This window comes from Coturnix japonica, unplaced genomic scaffold (genome assembly GCF_054131305.1).
Source record: "Coturnix japonica strain WE unplaced genomic scaffold, WE-NBRP24 Scf088, whole genome shotgun sequence".
Taxonomy (NCBI): Eukaryota; Metazoa; Chordata; class Aves; order Galliformes; family Phasianidae; genus Coturnix; species Coturnix japonica.
The window spans coordinates 278188-295950 of NW_028188991.1; the positions used below are offsets into that span (position 1 = coordinate 278188).

At 62.8% G+C, this 17763-nt stretch overlaps 3 protein-coding genes across 7 annotated transcripts; 1 reads left to right on the forward strand and 2 right to left on the reverse strand.

The window, feature by feature from the left end:
• Nucleotides 1-32: 32 nt before the first annotated feature.
• On the reverse strand, nucleotides 33-11046 carry SMG5 (SMG5 nonsense mediated mRNA decay factor). 2 transcript variants are annotated; one of them, XM_015884283.3, is made up of 23 exons: nucleotides 10842-11046; nucleotides 10100-10198; nucleotides 9884-10007; nucleotides 9376-9532; nucleotides 8913-9002; nucleotides 8077-8166; nucleotides 7439-7517; nucleotides 7095-7220; nucleotides 6902-6970; nucleotides 6350-6558; nucleotides 6094-6231; nucleotides 5020-5721; nucleotides 4608-4777; nucleotides 4387-4462; nucleotides 4052-4227; nucleotides 3554-3712; nucleotides 3076-3135; nucleotides 2766-2925; nucleotides 2437-2527; nucleotides 2124-2198; nucleotides 1868-2006; nucleotides 1575-1676; nucleotides 33-1505 (listed from the first exon to the last, which is right to left on the reverse strand). In XM_015884283.3, exons 1-22 carry the CDS (start codon nucleotides 10913-10915, stop codon nucleotides 1593-1595), a joined length of 3147 nt encoding a protein of 1048 aa, XP_015739769.2. In that variant the 5' UTR covers nucleotides 10916-11046; the 3' UTR covers nucleotides 33-1505; nucleotides 1575-1592. The 2 variants fall into 2 exon arrangements, with proteins under 2 accessions (XP_015739769.2, XP_085390686.1); XM_085534560.1 differs by lacking the exon at nucleotides 10842-11046 and having other exon boundaries at nucleotides 9880-10007; nucleotides 10100-10132.
• A 128-nt stretch (nucleotides 11047-11174) lies between these two features.
• TMEM79 (transmembrane protein 79) lies at nucleotides 11175-14054 on the forward strand. Of its 3 annotated transcripts, none has more exons than XM_085534579.1 (4): nucleotides 11438-11582; nucleotides 12426-13324; nucleotides 13411-13624; nucleotides 13769-14054. In XM_085534579.1, exons 2-4 carry the CDS (start codon nucleotides 12583-12585, stop codon nucleotides 13971-13973), a joined length of 1161 nt encoding a protein of 386 aa, XP_085390705.1. In that variant the 5' UTR covers nucleotides 11438-11582; nucleotides 12426-12582; the 3' UTR covers nucleotides 13974-14054. The 3 variants fall into 3 exon arrangements, with proteins under 3 accessions (XP_085390706.1, XP_085390705.1, XP_015739771.2); XM_015884285.3 differs by having other exon boundaries at nucleotides 12461-13324; XM_085534580.1 differs by lacking the exon at nucleotides 12426-13324 and having other exon boundaries at nucleotides 11175-11582.
• Nucleotides 14055-14256: 202 nt separating this feature from the next.
• Nucleotides 14257-17611, reverse strand: GLMP (glycosylated lysosomal membrane protein). 2 transcript variants are annotated; one of them, XM_085534578.1, is made up of 6 exons: nucleotides 17557-17611; nucleotides 16860-17117; nucleotides 16390-16572; nucleotides 15654-15872; nucleotides 15292-15569; nucleotides 14257-14895 (listed from the first exon to the last, which is right to left on the reverse strand). In XM_085534578.1, the coding sequence occupies exons 1-6, from the start codon at nucleotides 17584-17586 to the stop codon at nucleotides 14727-14729; spliced, it is 1137 nt and encodes a 378-aa protein (XP_085390704.1). In that variant the 5' UTR covers nucleotides 17587-17611; the 3' UTR covers nucleotides 14257-14726. The 2 variants fall into 2 exon arrangements, with proteins under 2 accessions (XP_085390704.1, XP_085390703.1); XM_085534577.1 differs by having other exon boundaries at nucleotides 17518-17611.
• Between the last annotated feature and the right edge of the window lie 152 nt (nucleotides 17612-17763).

Genomic DNA, 17763 nt, shown 5'->3' on the forward strand with positions numbered 1-17763 from the left:
ACGGACCCGGCGCACAAAACACACACAGCGCGTTCCGAGCAGCACTTGCAGCCTTAATGCAGCCCTTATTGCAGCCTTAATGCAGCCTTAATGCAGCCCTTATTGCAGCCTTAATGCAGCCTCAATGCAGCCTTAATGCAGCCCTTCCTCCTCCCCTCCCGCCCCATTTCTCGCCCCGCTCCCCACGTTTTGGGGTGACCCCGCAGCTCATGGCAGCACCCACGGCCCCAACAGCCGCATCTGCACAACACAGAGTTAATATGGACGGGGCCAGGGCACGAGTCTGAGCCCAAACTGCTGCAGGGGATGCAGCACCGGGGGGGAATCGGGACCCCACAGTGCAATACAATGCAATGGAGCTGGGAGCTGCAGCTGGGAGCACGGAGCAGCACAGGGCTCCATTCTGGGAAGCAAAACGTTCTGCAGCTGCAAAAGGGAACAGGGAACCCACAGGGAACCACAGGGAGCCCAGGGGGGAACCACAGGGAGCCACAGGGAGCCCCCGCTCCGAGCTGAGCCCCAACAGCTGCACCCACATCAACGAGCCGCTCGATGGGGCTTTACCTGCAAAGGGGGAACGGCCCAAACGCTGCCGAGCGACGGGGGGTGGGGGGAGCTGAGCAGTAACGGGGCTGTGCCCACAGGGAGGGAGCTCCATCGGCTGCTGCAGGTCAGTTCATGGCTGATGCTGCAGCTCCCAGTTGCTGCTGCAGGACGTTGCACGGCTGCTGCGGTTCACCCGGCGCAGAGCAGCTCCTGTGCAGGACGCTGCAGCTGGATGCAGTGCTGGGCTCCTGTGCAGGACGCTGCAGTGGGTCGCAGTGCTGCGCTCCAGGTGTGGGCAGGACGGAGCTCCAGGGACCCTCCGGAGCTGTGCAGGGTCCTTCATGGGGGATCAGGGTCCTTCAAGGTGCAGAGATCACCGAGATTCTCCTCTTGGGCCGCAGAGGGACCTTCCCACATGGAGCTGCTCGTCCTGGGGCTGCTCGAGGTCCCTCCGGTGCAGGACGAGCTCCCGGAGCTGCGGGGTCCCTCATGGAGACGTTCTGTGCCGGAGCTCGGGGGTCCTTCAATGGGGATGGGCCTTCGGGGGCACCCAGCCGCCTCCTATGGGCGCTGCTCTCCCAGCGCCGCACACAGCAGAGCCCCCACCCAACCCCCCCCAGCCTCTCTCTGAGCTCTGGGTTCAGTCCCCGCCGGGCTGTGAGGAGGGGCTGAGCTGCCCCCCCCCAGCGGTGGGGTCTCACAGCAGAACCGAGGACGGCTCCGGGATCCTCGGCCCCCCCAGCAAACCTCACGGTGAGGATTTCAGCCACAACAAAAAGAGGGGAAAAAAAAGGAAAAAAACAAACGAAAAAGGAAAAAGGAGACGAGGCGGCGGATCCTTCCGCAGGCACCCGCTGCTCCCATCCATCCATCCCGGCGTGGGGAGCCGACGCGGCGGCCGATCCTGCGCTGCTCTCCATCCCCTCCGGCAGCTCCGCTCTGCGCTCCGGGGCTGAACGCTGCGGGGGGGGATCAGGGTGGGAGATCGGGACCCCACCCATCCCACCCTTCTATGGCTCTGCACCAACCTGACGCCCCGCTGAACATCAGCCCATCTCCTTCCACTGCTTGTAGAACTCCAGGATGTTCTTCACCTCCACGCTGGCGCCGGCGGCCGCTTGGATGGCAGCCTGGAAGAAAGCAGCACCCGGATGGCAAAGGGCCCAAAGCTCCCAGACATGGCTCAGGGGCTCCCACCTGCACCATGGGGGCTGCACCACATTGGGGAGCCCAGCACTGACTGCACAACACGTCCAACCCCCCCCATGGCAGCCATGCAGCTCACAGCCCTGCAGGGCAGCACTGGGGCTCAGTGACCCACCTGCATGGGAGCTGAGAGCGCGCCGGGGTCCTCCAGCTGGAAGCCCGTGATGATGGTGACCATCCCCGTGGTGTCGTCGTCCCCGCTGCTCTGGGACACCGTCAGCTGCTTGCAGCTGTCCAGGATCTTGTAGAGGTTCCTGCCACGCAGATGGAACCAATGTTGGATGGGGGGAGGTGGGTTCCCTGCACAAATGGCCCCCAGTGCACAGGATATGACTGTATCCTATGACTGCTCCCTGCTGCCTCTCACTTACCACGCGTCCAGGTCTTGTCTCTTCAGTTTGTGCCTCTCAAAGCTCTTCCCGACGTCTCTCTGGCATCGAATGTACCTAAGAGAGCAGAGTGTCTGAGCTCAAAGCAAGGCTCCCACAGACACCCGGCACCCACTGCAGCTCCGTGGGCTCCTCTGCCCCCACTCAGCCACAAAAACCCCCAATGAACCACCCAGGGGAGCTGCTGAGTGTCCTCACAGCACAAAACCTGCCAGCAGCTCAGCAGAGCAGCCCGGCCTCCATCTAAAGGTGCTCTGCAGTTTGCTCCCCCCATCGGCACCACGTCCATCCTCACCGGTTTCCCTTTTTAAACTCTGCCTCCAGGTATCGGATGCCGTCCCTGGCGCCGGCGTTCTCCTTCTTCAGGAAGTCCAAGCTGTCGATCACTGGATGGGCACACAGACAGATATAGACACATACACACATGGACATAGACACACAGACACACAGAGCAGGGTTAGGGCCGTCCCTGTGCACAGCTCCACACCTCCCAGACACACAGACAGACACACACACACACACACACACATACACAGACAAACACACACAGACAGACACACACACACACACACACACACACACACACACACAGACACACACAGACACACACACAGAGCTCCCCACCTGCCCTGGGGATGATGATGATGAACCTCCCGCTGGCTGCCAGCTGCTTCACCACAGCCAGGTGCTGGCAAAGCGCCTGCGCGTCCAGCACCAGGTACGGAGACATGGCGGACTGTGCCTTGGGCTGCTGCAGGCTGCCCTCCAGCTGCGACACCTCCAGCTGCAAAGCACACAGAGATGCTGCCTCCATGCCAGGATGGAAAGGTTTCACCTTCCAGCCCCCACAGAGCAGGGCTGGGGATGGTTGGCTCCATCGCACTCATCTCTATGACAGCACAGCCCCCCTGTCCCCATTCCAACCCCCCCGTACCTGCAGGCGGAGCTGAGCCATGTCCCTCATCAGCCGGTTCCGACGAGCCTCCTCTGCAGCCTGGCCAAGGAAACGAAGCTCCATCAACCAGTGAGCACAATAACAGCATGGAGGGATGGCACAACAACAGCATGGAGGGACAGCACAACAACAGCATGGAGGGACGGCACAACAACAGCATGGAGGGACGGCACAACAACAGCATGGAGGGACGGCACAACAACAGCATGGAGGGACGGCACAACAACAGCATGGAGGGACGGCACAACAACAGCATGGAGGGACGGCACAATAACAGCATGGAGGGACAGCACAACAACAGCATGGAGGGACAGCACAACAACAGCATGGAGGGACGGCACAATAACAGCATGGAGGGACGGCACAATAACAGCATGGAGGGACGGCACAATAACAGCATGGAGGGACGGCACAATAACAGCATGGAGGGACGGTGTGGGAAGGGGGAGCAGCTCACCATGTGGAACTGGGCCTGGGCCTGCTGCACCACGCTGTCCCGCTCCGACTGCGCGATGCTGATGAAGATCCCCAGCTCCGGGTTGAACTGCAGGATGCTGCCCTGCAGCCGGGTGACAAAGTGCCCGAAGCTCCGGATGCAGCAGATCCGAACGACGGACTGCAAAGATGCACAGAAATGGGAAAGAAACCTCAGGGGAAACGTCCCTGCTGGAAGCAGAAGGGGCTCAGCCCAGCACCAGCCAAGAGCCAGGCAGTCTGTGGTTTGCCCCAGCAAAAAGAAGCAGAGAACACGGCAGGGCTCTGCCTTGGGAACCTCTGCCAGGAGGAGCAGAGGGGGAGCACCGTGTGCGCAGCCATCCAGGGACGTGCACGGCTCCCTTTAGGCTGCAGGGTGAGCTCAGGCTCAGATTGGAACCAACCCGGGCTCTGCTCTGTAGGAAGGAACCCACTGAGGCACGTTCAGCTTGTGCTGAGCTTTGGGATCTGCCCGACTCACCTCCTCCACTGCAGAGAAGATGGGACGGTCCTGCTCGAAGTTCAGCCTCCTGTGTGCGTTCCTCAATGGGGGCAGGTTCCGCAGGGCCACGTCCTCGGGCAGCAGCAGGTTGACACGCAGCTCCGGCAGCTCCGCACCGCTCAGCACCTCCCTCACCTCCTTACACAGCTCCAGCCCTGGGCACGAGGGAGCACAGCACCACGTCAGCAGAGACCCCAACATGTGGGGACAAGGTGGGGGGGAAGGGCCTAACCCTAACCCAATCCTAACCCTAACCCAACCCTAACCCCAACCCCAACCCTAACCCTAACCCCAACCCTAACCCTTCTCCATACCCGACTCCTGCAGGTCGGCAGCAGAAGGCAGCAGGTTGAGGAGCACAGACAGCCTGTTCCAGAGGCTCTGGGAGCTCTGTGGGAACAAAAGGCCACAGAAACATCAGAAGAGCCACACACACAACCAGCTCACTCGGGCTCTTCCATAGGACCCAAAATGCTTTAAAACAGCACAAATTTCAGCACATTTCTTGAGGCTCAAAGCCCAGAGCTGCCCCCACCTGAGCACACATGATGATGAAGTCCGTGTTTGTCCTCAGCCAGTCCAGGAACACCTTGACAGTGAGCAGCAGCCCCTCGTTGCTCACGATCTCCAGCTTCTCCTGCAGGGAACGCTCGTTCCTGCACGACTTGGTGCTCAACACGCTCTCCTCGGAGTCAGACACGTTGTCTGGGAAAGGAGGGGAAGAGCATTAAACCCCTGCAGGAGTGAGGCTGCGCAGCACAAGAGCAGCACTGGAATTGGAGGTGACATGGAACCATCACAGAACCCTTAGGGTTGGAAGGAACCTCTCAGGGCCACCCGGCCCCACTCCCTTTGAGGCTGGTTCCTTTGCAGCAGGAGCTCAGTGAGACAGAACTCACAGCTCCATCTACTGCACAGCTCCTGGCACAGCACGTGTGGGTCCTCACCTTGCTCTGCCAGGCCGGGCTTCTCCACATCACCGTTGATGCAGGGTTTATTGTCCAGGCCGCCCTTCAAGGCGGGCGGCTCCGTGCTGGGCTGCAGGAGGATGTTGCTGAAGGTGGGGGCCAAGCGGAAGCAGCGCTTGGTCTGGAAGAGCTGCGTGGACATGGCCTGCAGGTTGCTGGCGATGCTGGCGTCGCTGGCGCTCAGGGACGTGGGTCCGTTCACGGCTGGATCCGCACTCTCTGTTTTAGAGCCGCTCGTGTTCTTGCACTCCCCCGACCCGCCGCCATCCACGCCGTTCTTCAGGCCCTCCCTGGCCCCGCTCCGGCCCCGCTCGCTGCCCTCCTTGCCCGGCTCGTCCTCCATGTCCTCCAGGTCAGAGCGCGACTCCTGGCTGTTCATGTCCGAGTCCGTCTCCACGTCGAAAGCTGCCTCCGCTTCCTCGTCGCTCTTCTCGGAGCCGCTGTCGGAGCCGTCGCTGCCTTTGGTGGAGCCCTGGCTGGAGTCGGAGTCGAAGCCCTCGCTCAGGTCGCTCTCATCCGCTTTCTGCGGGTGCCGGCGGCGGCGCAGGCAGGAAAGTCGAGAGTATTTCTTGCTTTTCTTGCAGTCGTGTTTCCGTTCCTCCTCCCGGGGGTGGTGGTTGGGCAGCTCAGCCTCCCCTTCCTTCTCCATGGAGCTCAGGGGCTCCCGCGGCTCCGGCTCGTCTGTGGGCACAGAAAGTGAGAGCCACGGTCAGAGAAGCGCAGAGAAGCTCCTTCCCACTCCCACACAGCAGGTTTCCCCACCGCTTCTGTCAGCACCCCCAGCCCAGAACCCTGGAAGGGATCCCCCTCTGAAGGAGATCTCGGCCAGCCTGGGCTCCCACGGGGCTCCTGCAGCCCGGGCTGTGCTGCTGCCTTCAAAGCTGAATGCGGACAAACACACACCCAGATCTCCCAGCTCCTCCCCTGCTTTCCCCGAGAGCCAAATCGCCCACAGCAGCAGCCACGTGGGGAGGAATCCATCACTGCTGCCGCCAATGGCCAGGAGAAGCCTGGCCACCCCCATGGGCACGGGGAGAACATGCCCACACCGACCTGTGCCATCGCTGCGGAACGCCGGCACTGGGTTCTCCCCTTCCTCCAGCTCCGCCTGCAGCCGAATGTTGACGTGGTTGATGAGGTGAGAGAACAGGGCCAGCGTGAAAGCAATGGCTGCGCTGTACTGCTTGGAACCTGCAAGGACAGCGCGGTGAGGCCGAGGGGATCCACTGCTCCCCCACAACAGACTGCAGCCGAGGCGGCTCCCGCCCCATCACTCACTTTTGGGGTGTCCCAGCAAAGCATCGCTCACCTGCGCGCCGGAGGCTGTGCACGCTCATGAAGCAGATGATCACCATGCGGAAGATGAGCAGGTCGGGGAGGAAGGAGTAGCCGCTCTCATACTCCTCCTCATCCTCAGTCGCCGAGCTCAGGTTGGGAGGGGACGGCAGGTAGAACAAGCACAGGTTGAAATCCTCCAGCACCGACTGGCACAGCGACGTCAGCTCAGAATCCAGAGAGCTTCAAAGGGAGAAAAAAGGAACCAACGTTACTGACTGAGCCAAACTGCCAGCAACGCCTGCACAGCTGCACCCAGAGCCGGCCGCAAACACACGTGGACCCTCCTTCACAGTGCAAATGATGGAGCACACGCTGCAGGCAGCAAAGGGAGCTGGAAGTGAGATGGATCAGGATTTCCTCCTCTCTGAACCAACAACCAGAGCACCTTCACACACACACACAGGGACAACAGGAGGCCTGGGGGGCTCAACGAGGCTTGGACACAAGGGCAGAAAGCTCAGCACGCAACGCTCCCTTCCATCCCTGAATTACAGACAGAAGATGGGACCTGCCAGAACCTCACCTGCTCTTGGGCTGCAGAAGGCTCTGCAGGTACATGAAGCTCACCAGCAGCCTCTTAATGTCTTTGCAGCTAAAAGAGATGGAGAAGAAAAGGCTGCAATGCAGATACCCACCACAGAGACTGAAAGGACCAAATGGGAGCCCGAGCAGCTCCCAGCCCTCAGTCAGAGCCCGGCTGCGCTCTGCCCTCCTACCGCTTCCTGCTGGGGGACAGCTTCCTGCTCTCACACTTCTTCAGCTGCTGGTACATTTTGGCTGCTTTGTCGTACAGCCGCTTCAGGTTCCCGGAGGCGCCTTCAAAAGACACTTCAGACTGAATGCTGGGGTGGGAAACAGAACGTATTGAGGGTCACTGCCACAAAACCGCCCGTGTTTCCACAGCTGAACACAAAGTCAGACACATAGTGCTGCCATGTGAACACAACGGGGTCCTTAACTCCTGCTGACGTCTCCCAGCCCCACTCCAGGCAGCACCACAGCTTCGCCTTCAGCTTTTACACACCTTCCAGATTCGTGCCCTGCAGCCTCAGACACTCACCAGCGTAAGTAACAGTACGTGGCCTCCACGTTGTAGTACTTGCTCCCAGCCAGCGTCCCCAGCTGATTGAAGGGCATTCCTGCCACAAAACAGAGGTAGAATGAACCAGAACCCTCCAGATCCCACCCACACAACAGGGAACCTGGCAGCATCAGCTGCCCCAGAGCCCTAAAGCTGCACTACAAACTCTGTACAGCTCACTCCTTTCCCTTTGTTGTTTTACACCTTTCACATCTTCCTGCCTAACAAAGCAGAACAAACAATTCCTTTTCCTCTCAATTCATAACGGCTCAACCTTGGCTCCGTCGCGCTGCGTTATCTTGGCACAGACATCATCTTATCAGCACTCAATAGCTCCATCTCTGCTCACTGTGCTCAATGCTGGGCACTTACCGGGATCAGCCTGAACCAACTGCTCTGCAGGAACGCTGCCAAGGCAGCACAGGGAGGAGAGGAGGGCAGGAGAACAGGAGAACAGCTTTTGGGGTCAGACGGGCTCCCACCTCCCGCCCTCACCTCCCCATGGGGTCACTCCTACAGGAGAAGGTTTGGGAAGGGGAGGCAGATGGGGGGCACAATGAGGGAGGTGAACGGCATCAACGTGACCCAACAGCACAATGACAGCACAGTGCACTCACCGATCTGCGGCGCCACAGACAGCGCCTGGTAGTAGAAGCGCTCGGCCAGCAGCTCCGTGTCCACACCTGCCAGCTCGTTCTGGTAGCGTGCTGCAAGGAAAGCACACGGCTCAGAGAGGAGCTCATGGCTCAGAGTGGAGCACAGCACTGCACCTTCCCCTCCTGCCCTCCCCATCCCCTCCTTCCCTTCCAGAGAGGAGCCCAACACCCAGCAGGTTCACACCAACCCCTGGGGCACAGACAGGACGGGACGCTGCTCCGCACCCTGCAGAGCCCCACTGGAATCACAGCCCTGAGCTGAGCACGCTCCCCTCCCTCCAGCCCTTCCCACCCCCACATGTTTGTTTGCAGCACAGCACGTTCTCAGGCTGATCTGAGCACTGCAGTGCCAAGCAGCTCCCGGGAGCTCGCAGGCTCTGCACCGTGACACGCTTCCAAGGGCTGACTGCTTTCCTAGTCAGTTTGATGTTTGCTTCCTGCCTTCACACCCTGACACACTCACACACCCCAGGGGGAGCCCAGCACTGTGCCCATCCTACACATAACAGGGGGAGCCCAGCACTGTGCCCATCCTACACATAACAGGGGGAGCCCAGCACTGTGCCCATCCTACACACACCAGGGGGAGCCCAGCACTGTGCCCATCCTACACATAACAGGGGGAGCCCAGCACTGTGCCCATCCTACGCACACCAGGGGGAGCCCAGCACTGTGCCCATCCTACACATAACAGGGGGAGCCCAGCACTGTGCCCATCCTACACATAACAGGGGGAGCCCAGCACTGTGCCCATCCTCAGCGCACACCAGGGGTTCCCTCACCAGCCGCTCTCTTACCCAGATCCCCGAGGTAAACCAGGCAGCGGTGACACGCCATCTGCGCCCACTCCATCTCCTTCTCCGATGCAGACACGGGTTTCTTGCAGCCTACAGGTGGGAGAAACACAAAGTCATGCACGGCGCTGGGGAAATGCAGCTGGAATGGCACACGAGGGGCCCACGCCACTGCCTGAGACACCCGGTGTGACAACAGGTGACCAGAGATACGCTCAGATCGTGCTGCTGGTGGCCGGCAGTCATTAGCATGGCTAACGAGGCCTTTGGAGAAGAGCTGCCAGCCCCAGCACCAACAGCGGGAGCAGAGTCTTTGTATCAGGGTTGGTGGGACGGGGCTGTGAGCAGCCTGGGCTAGTGGGAATCATCCCCACCAGCAGCAGGGGCTGGAAATGGACTGTCATAGAGCCCCCCCATCCCACCCCAACCACCCCCCCATCCCACAACGCTCCCCACGAGCACCCACCCATGAGCGGGTCCGTCACGTGCGTCCAGTCGATGCAGCACTGCAGCTCCAGCTGGTAGTGGGACTGGATGTAGAGCAGCAGGTGCTGGTAGAAGCCGATGCCGGCCACCAGGTGAGTGCGGTAGGCGCACTCCAGAGCGCTGCGGCTGTGGATGTGCTGCAGGAGGGAGAAGCCAGGAGGGGTCATGGGGTGGAGGCAATAATGCAGCTGGGAACCCGTTATGGGAGGAAGGGAGACAGTGGGCAGCGCGGCTGTGAGCCCTCAATGTGCCTGCCCTGCTGGGCTGCACTTCATCTGATGTGTTTGTAAGAAGGAAAGATGGTGCCAAAGAGTAAGAAATGAACAGCAGAGGTGTCTGGTTGGAGCCTCGATGGCATCCCCGCCATCAGATCACTCCCAGCCAGCAGCACTCGGTGCTCACACAACACATCTCCAAGCAGAGGAACCTCTGAACTCAGCCTGACCCACAACCCAGCCGGGCTGCCCCCCCCACACCGCGATACCTGCCTTCTTATTCGTCTTGATGAGTTGGATGACTTCATAGTAAACCTTCCTCCAGAGCAGCTCTTCTGCTTTTCTGCCATAATCCACGGGATGCAGAAACATCAGCTTCACACACAGCTCCCGCAGCCTGGCACACAGCACAGAATGCATTCAGGATCAGCAGCCCCACACGGAGCCCACCCCACATGGAGCCCCCCCCTCGCTCTGTGCTCAACCTACTTGTTCCTCAGGCTGATGTTCTCAGGTTTGAACACCTCCTGGTACGCTGCCTTGTTGCCGAGGATGAGATCCAGGCGATGCACGGCCTCCACCACGGCCCTTCAATGCACACACAGCTCCATCAGCACCATCAGCACCATCAGCACGGCACATCGCTGCCGTTATTAACCCAGGCCTGGAATCCCTGAGCCCACCTGCTCATCCCACCCCCAGCACTTGGATGCTCCAGTACCACTCACACGTAGGCCATGAAGCGACCAGGTGCTGCCTGCACCCAGGGAACAGCCCCTTCCTCCTTCCCCTTCATCCCTTCATCCCTCCACCTCCCTCCCTACGATCCCACCCCCCCTTTTCCTACACCCCCATCACCCCCCATGATCCCCTCCACTCCTCACCTCCTCCCCCAGACCCACAGATCTTAAGTTCAGCTCCCATTCGTTCTCCATCACCCCAATCTCCCCATCTGAACGACCCCCCCATCTCCTCCATCCCCCTCCCACCCCTCATCTCCCCTCATTCCCCCCATTACCTTCACCCTGAATGGCCCTTAAATCCCCCCCACCTCCCCTAACCCCCCCCCCCCATCCCCATCCCCCCCCTTTCTCCCAGCCCCCAAATCCTCCTTCATTACCCCCATCTCTAACCCCCCCTCACCCCCCCCCAATCTCCTGCTCCTTTCCCCCCCACCCCCCTCAAATCCCCCCCTTTTCCACCCCCCCCTCCGTTCCTTGCCCCCCCTCACCGGTACAGCCTCTTGGTGTGCAGCACTTTGGCCTCGGGCTCCCCGCTCTCGCTGCCGGTCCCTCCCTGGCTCATGGCTCCCGCCGGGGCCTGTTCCCGTCGCTGCCCCCCGCCCTCAGCTCTGCCCTCCCGCCGCCATGGCCGCCAACGGCAGCGGCCGGCCCCGCTCGGCCGCCAGGGCTGCGCCGCTGCCCCCTGCCCCGCCGAGCTCTCGCGAGATTACGGGGAGCGCCGGACAAACATGGCGCCCGCGGCGCCGCCTCGCGAGAGCTTCGCTCGTCCCGCGCCATCACTTAGTGCTGGCAACATGGCGGCGCGCGGGGCGTCATCTCGCGAGAGTTCGGTGACGGCAAACAAACATGGCGGCGGTGGCGGTGTCGCTCCTCCGGCCGTTACGGACGCGGCCTTTAAGCACCGGGCGGCCGTTCCGTTTGGCCGCGGGGCGCCTCGTGCCGGGAGCCGGGAGGCGCCGCTTTGGGCCTCGCAGCGCGTCCGTCCATCGGGCTGAGCGATGAGCGCTGAGCGATGAGCCCCGAGCTCCGCCCCGTGTCCCGGCCCCGCGGGGTGAGGCCGCCCCGCCCCGCCCGCACCTGTGGAACGGGTCGGGACTGTGAGCAACGAGCGACCGGCGGGACACGGGCAGGACGCGGCCTGCACCGACAGCACCGCCAGCACCGACAGCACCGCCAGCAATCAGCCGCCAGCACCGCCATTACCGCCTCACGGCCCCGCTCGGCTCCGTGTAAGTGTCTCGTGCCGCCCGTGTCCGTGTTCCGGGTGGGGTCGGGGCTCGTTGGGGCCCGACGCCGCTTCGTGCCGCCGTGGCCGCCCCATGGGGACAGCAACGGGGAGAGGAACGGCCGGTACGAGCCCGGAGCGGGACCCGGAGATCGGGACCCCACAGCGGGCATTGCCATTGCTGCCATCACAGCGGGTATTGCTGACCTTACAGCGGGTATTGCTGATTTTACAGCGGGTATTGCTGACCCTACAGTGGGTATTGCTGACCCTACAGTGGGTATTGCTGACCCTACAGTGGGTATTGCTGACCCTACAGTGGGTATTGCTGACCCTACAGCGGGTATTGCTGACCCTACAGCGGGTATTGCTGACCCTACAGTGGGCATTGCTGACCCTACAGCGGGTATTGCTGACCCCACAGTGGGTATTGCTGACCTTACAGTGGGTATTGCTGACCCTACAGTGGGTATTGCTGACCCTACAGTGGGCATTGCTGACCCTACAGCGGGTATTGCTGATTTTACAGTGGGTATTGCTGACCCCACAGTGGGTATTGCTGACCTTACAGTGGGTATTGCTGACCCTACAGTGGGTATTGCTGACCCCACAGCGGGTATTGCTGACCTTACAGTGGGTATTGCTGACCCCACAGTGGGTATTGCTGACCTTACAGTGGGTATTGCTGACCCTACAGTGGGTATTGCTGACCCTACAGTGGGTATTGCTGACCCTACAGTGGGTATTGCTGACCCCACAGTGGGTATTGCTGACCCTACAGTGGGTATTGCTGACCTTACAGTGGGCATTGCTGACCCCACAGCGGGTATTGCTGACCCCACAGCAGTCCTCTCTTTGCCTGTCCCCGTTCTCATTGTGCAGGTGAAGCCATCAGGGATGGCGGCCTGATCCTGATCCCGATCCCGTCCCGGTGCCCTGAAATACGGGACGGCCGCTCCCAGCCCCGGCTGCACTGAGCAGCTCTGAGCCCCCCCCCCCATCCCATGGCCGCTGCCGACCCTGCGCTGCCCCCCGAGGAGGTGGCTCTGCTGGAGCTGGGGGAGGCGGCCCCTCCTGCTGAGGACCCTCCGGCCGCAGACGAGCCCCGTGTGGATCCCGATGCCACCCTGCAGTGGGAGCAGCGGCAGCACCGGGGGCAGCCGGAACACACAGAGAACAAACGGCGCTCGAGCCCCGAGGGGGCCCACGGTGACACTGAGGGGGGGAATCCGGCCTGTCCCCACACTGAGGCTGACGGGGAGGAAGATCCCGGGCTGCCCGTGATGGCAGCGCACGTCTTTGTGCCCATCGACCTCCACTGCATCGAGCAAAAGCCTGAGGAGCAGCAGAAGCAGCAGCCCAGCCCACAGCCCCAGGATGAGGGAAGGGGGGGCAGGGGGGGCTGCAGGGAGGGCTGTGTGCTGCCCAGGGACAGACCCGGCAGCGTCCTCCCAAAGCCGACCTTCCTCCCTACTGACCCCCCATGTTACCGGGGCCCGTTGAGCTTTGAGGGCCCCATGGCCAAGCTACCGGCTGAGGGCTCACGCTGCCCCTGTGTCGGGGTCTGCAGCCCCGCCGCCCTCAAGGCCGTGGCGTCGCTGGTGGCGGCTCTGCTGCTCAGCCCCTGCCTCATCTATGGCGCCTACGTCTTCCTGCCCTTCGACGCTCCGCTCCTGCCCACCATCAGCACCCGGCTGCTGTACACGCTGCGCTGCGCTGCCTTCGCCACCGTCCCCATCGTGCTGGGTGAGCTGGGGGGGTTTAACCCGGGCAGAGCTGGGGCTGAGCTGTTCACAGCCGCCCTCCCAGCAGCTCACCCCTCTCCCCAACAGGGATGATGGTCAGCGGCATCTCACGCCTCTGCTCTGCGGCGCTGGAGCCCTTTGGGAAGCTGCAGCGGGAGGTGGAGATCCATCAGACCTTCGTCTCCCAGTCCATTCACCTCTTCATCCTCTACTTCTTCAACATGGCCGTGCTGGCCACTTACCTGCAGCAGGAGCTGCTCAAGCTCATCCCCCTCCTGACGGGGCTCTTTGCCATTTCCCGGTAAGCCGTTCCCCATCTCATAGCAGCTCCTCGTTGGGCCCACAGCGGGGAAGGGCCGCTTCCTCCTCGCCCCATGCAGTTCCCACAGCAGCTGTTATTGTGCCCAGCATCCCAAGCAGTGCTGACCCCCCCCCCTCCCCGCAGGTTGACCTACTGGCTGTCCTACGCCTTCGGACGCTCCTTCCGCGCCTTCGGCTTTGCCATGACCTTCCTGCCCCTCGTGGCCATGCTGCTCTGGAACCTGTACAACATGTTTGTGCTGGAGCCCGAGAACCTCCTGGCCATGGCGACGGCGAAGCCCGAGGAGAGCGCCCGGCACAGCAGGGCCAGGCTGCGGTACTGGGGCTGAGGGGCTGGGGGGGCTGAGCCCACCCTGTGAGCCATGGGGGGGCAGACCTCCCTGTGGGGCCAATAAAGGCCTTTTGCTGAACGGCTCCGTGGCTGTTTTGGGGTGGGGGGTTACGTTCACTCAGCCAACATCCCTCAGTGTCCCTCCTCCCCCCCTTCCTGCTGGCAGGTTCAGCTCAGCCTCACAAACCGGTCTGCCGGGTGCCCTGCCCCAGGGAGCGGCACAGCACCGCGGGTTGTTTGGTGCTGCTGCACTCAGACAAGTGCTGCTGGTCCACACCAACTCGTAAAAATCCCTTTTATTTGGTCAAAGAGGAGTCGGTGGTTGAGGACACGGAAACGCGGCAGCAGCTCCACCGAGCAGCACTGCACACAAAGGGCAGCAGCTGCAGCTCTCAGCCGGACTCTCCTTTTGGCTCTGCCAGGACCTGAGCTGTAACGGCCGCAGTGTGGGGCTGAGCTCCCCCTCACAGCAGCAGCCTGCAGTGGGGCAGAGCAGCACGGGGTGCCCTCCCATGGGAGGTGATGGGGATCCCTGGACCTGCTGCCCTGCCGGCCCCTGGCAGCGTGTATCAGAAAGGAAGGAAGCACAGGGAGCTCAACCCCAGTGTGGGCAGCAGGACAGAGCGCGGCACAGCAGCACAGGGTACAGGGGAGGCCCCGCTGCCCCCCTCACCCTGCACCCCATGCTGGGTTGGGGCAGCGCTGTGCTCCCCGCAGCAGCCAGGAATGCTCCGTGTCGGAGCAGCATTGCTCAGTTGATGGGCTCGTACTCGCTGTATTGTCTCCTGTGGGCACAGAGCAGCATGGCAGAGCCCAGCAGCAGCAGCAGCAGCGGAGCACTCAGAGCTGCAGCCGCGATGGAGATGATGAGGGGAGAGAAAGTGTCCTCGGGTGGCAGCCCAAAGCCCAGCAGTGCGGACCTGCAGCAGGGAGGGACATGTCAGCTGCACCGAGCTCCACAGGGTGGGATGGGTTTAAGGCGAGGGGAGGAGCGGAGCAGATGTTGGGAAGGAATTCTATGCTGTGAGGGGGGGGAGATGCTGGGACGGGTCACGGGGGCTGTGGGTGCCCCCTCCCCACGGCTCTGAGCAGCCCGGTGTGCCGGGAGCCGGCCCTGCAGGTAACGGGGCGACCTATAGGGCCCTTCTGACCCACACTGAGCTGTGATTCGATACCTGCAGCCTTCAGGCTTCATGTCGGGGTGCAGCACGGGGCAGGAGGGGACACCCCATGTCAGTGGGAGCTGAAGGAACGGCTCAACCCACCCCACACCCCACACAGCCACGGGGCTGTGAGCACCCAGCGCCCACAATCACCAGCTGAGGTAGCGCTGCTCCTGGTAACGGCGGCCATCGGTGCCACCGAAGGACACGTTGATGCTGCTGACGCTGTAGGTGCCGCCCGCTCCATCCCCAAAGTAGCCCTGCACGATGGCGGCGCGGGGCCGGGTCCCGTTGGCAGCTCGCAGCTCCCCAGCGCGGCACTGGATGCCGTCACCGCGGGTCGGGTGCTTTGAGCCGTACGCCGTCGGCTTCCACTGCAGGAAGCTGAGAGCGGAGCCGTCCCGCTGCGACTCCAACAGCACAGAGAGCGTCTGGGGGGGGGGGAACAGTGCTCAGCTGAATGGGGGGGACACTGGGGGCCCTCCCTGCGGCCAAAGGGGACGGATGGCGCCCACCTGGAAGATGGTGGGGGTGAACTCGTCGTCGATGGAGCGCACTGAGCGCAGCCTGGACGCTGCTCCGCTCTGCTGCACCACGGCCACCTCCAGCACAAAGCGCGAGTCGTTGCCTCGTGGGACCAACCCCGACAGCACAAACTCCACCTTGGAGCTGTTGGCCGAGTGCAGGAGCCCGGGCAGGGACCCATCGCGACCACCGCTCTCATAGGCTGTAACCTGCAGGAGGTGAGGGTCAGGATGGGGGACAGGGAGACACGGCCCTGCCATGGATGGATGGACCCCATGGCCCCCATGGATGGACCCCACGCCCCCCATGGATGGACCCCATGCCCACCATGGATGGACCCCATGCCCTCCCATGGATGGATGGACCCCATGTCCCCCATTTATGGACCCCATGCCCCCTGTGGATGGACCCCATGCCCCCCATTTATGGACCCCATGCCCCCATGGATGGACCCCATGCCCTGCCATGGATGGACCCCATGCCCCCATGGATGGACCCCATGCCCTGCCATGGATGGACCCCATGCCCCCCATGGATGGACCCCATGCCCTCCCATGGATGGATGGACCCCATGCCCCCCATGGATGGACCCCATGCCCTCCCATGGATGGATGGACCCCATGCCCCCCATGGATGGACCCCATGCCCTCCCATGGATGGATGGACCCCATGCCCCCCATGGATGGACCCCATGCCCCCTGTGGGTGCCCCACTCCCACGGCGCACCCTGAAGGCCAGGCTGCCGTTGGAGAAGCTGCCGCTGGGGTCGGAGTTGGGGACGCCCCGTAGTTGGGCCGTCAGCGCCGTGTGGTTCAGGGTGCGGTTGATGTTGTCCCAGGAGAAATCCGACAGGTCGTAGGTGGGGTAGAAGATCCGCTCTGACTCACTGACCTCGTTGTATTCAAACAGCTGGGGGTGAGGAGGGGGACAGGGCTGGGAAACACCGTGTGGGGCCCAACTGCTCCAATACCATCAGTGCCAACCGGATCCCATCAGCCAGCGCTGTCCTGCGGGGCTCATATGGGCGCAGGGAGGGGCAGCACCGCAGCCCCACATGGCACTACAACCCCACACGGCCCCACAGCCCCAAACAGCCCTACAGCCCCACACAGACCCACATAGACCCACACAGCCCTACAGCCCCACACGGCCCCGCAGTCCCGGTTCTCTGCCGTCCCCCCTTGCCCGTCCCGTACCCGTGTGAACACAACGGCCGCCGCGGACACGACGCTGCCGGGCGGTTGGATCCTCACGGCTCCGTCGGGCTCCGCCGACAACAGGCGGCCCCAGTCGATGCTCAGGTCGCCGCCGGTGCCGCTCGTGGCCGCCAGCAGCACCGCGGGGGCCCCGATGCTGCTCCACACGTAGTGAAGGGAATCGCTGCGCCCCGCAGCCAGAACGTGCAGCACGTTCACCGAGGAGCCGTTCCAGCCCGGGTTGAAACGCATCGAAACCTGCGGGACCGGGAGAACGGGGCTGGGAGGAACCGAACGGAACCGAACGGAACGGGACGGGACGGAACGGGACGGAACCGAACGGAACCGAACGGGGCGGAACGGAACCGAACGGAACGGGACGGAACCGAACGGAACGGGACGGAACCGAACGGAACGGGACGGAACCGAACGGGGCGGACGAGTGGAATGAAAGAGGGAAGGACCGAGACGGGGATGACCGGACGGACCAAGGGAGGGACGGACAGATGGACACGGGGACGGACAGAAACCGGACGGACGGACGGACTCAGCCCCCACCGAGGCCGCGGGTCGGGGCTGGGGCTGACGGAGCGACCCCCCCCCACAACCGGTGCCTCCCCCCCGTTAACACTCCCCCCCCCCCCCCCCCCCCCGTTACCTCCCTCCCGCCGCCCGCCGCCGCCCCCAGCAGCAGCACCATCACCCCGCCGAGAACCGGCGCCGCCATTTTCTTTCCGGCACATCACGTGACCGCCCCCCCACCCCACATCACGCGCCGCAACCCCCGGAACAGGAGGAGGCTCTTAAAGGAGCCGCGCCACAACCGGACCGGGAGGTGAAGGAGCAGAACCCGGCTGGAAAACGGGATTAACGCCATAAAACAACCTTGGTACGGGGAGACGAG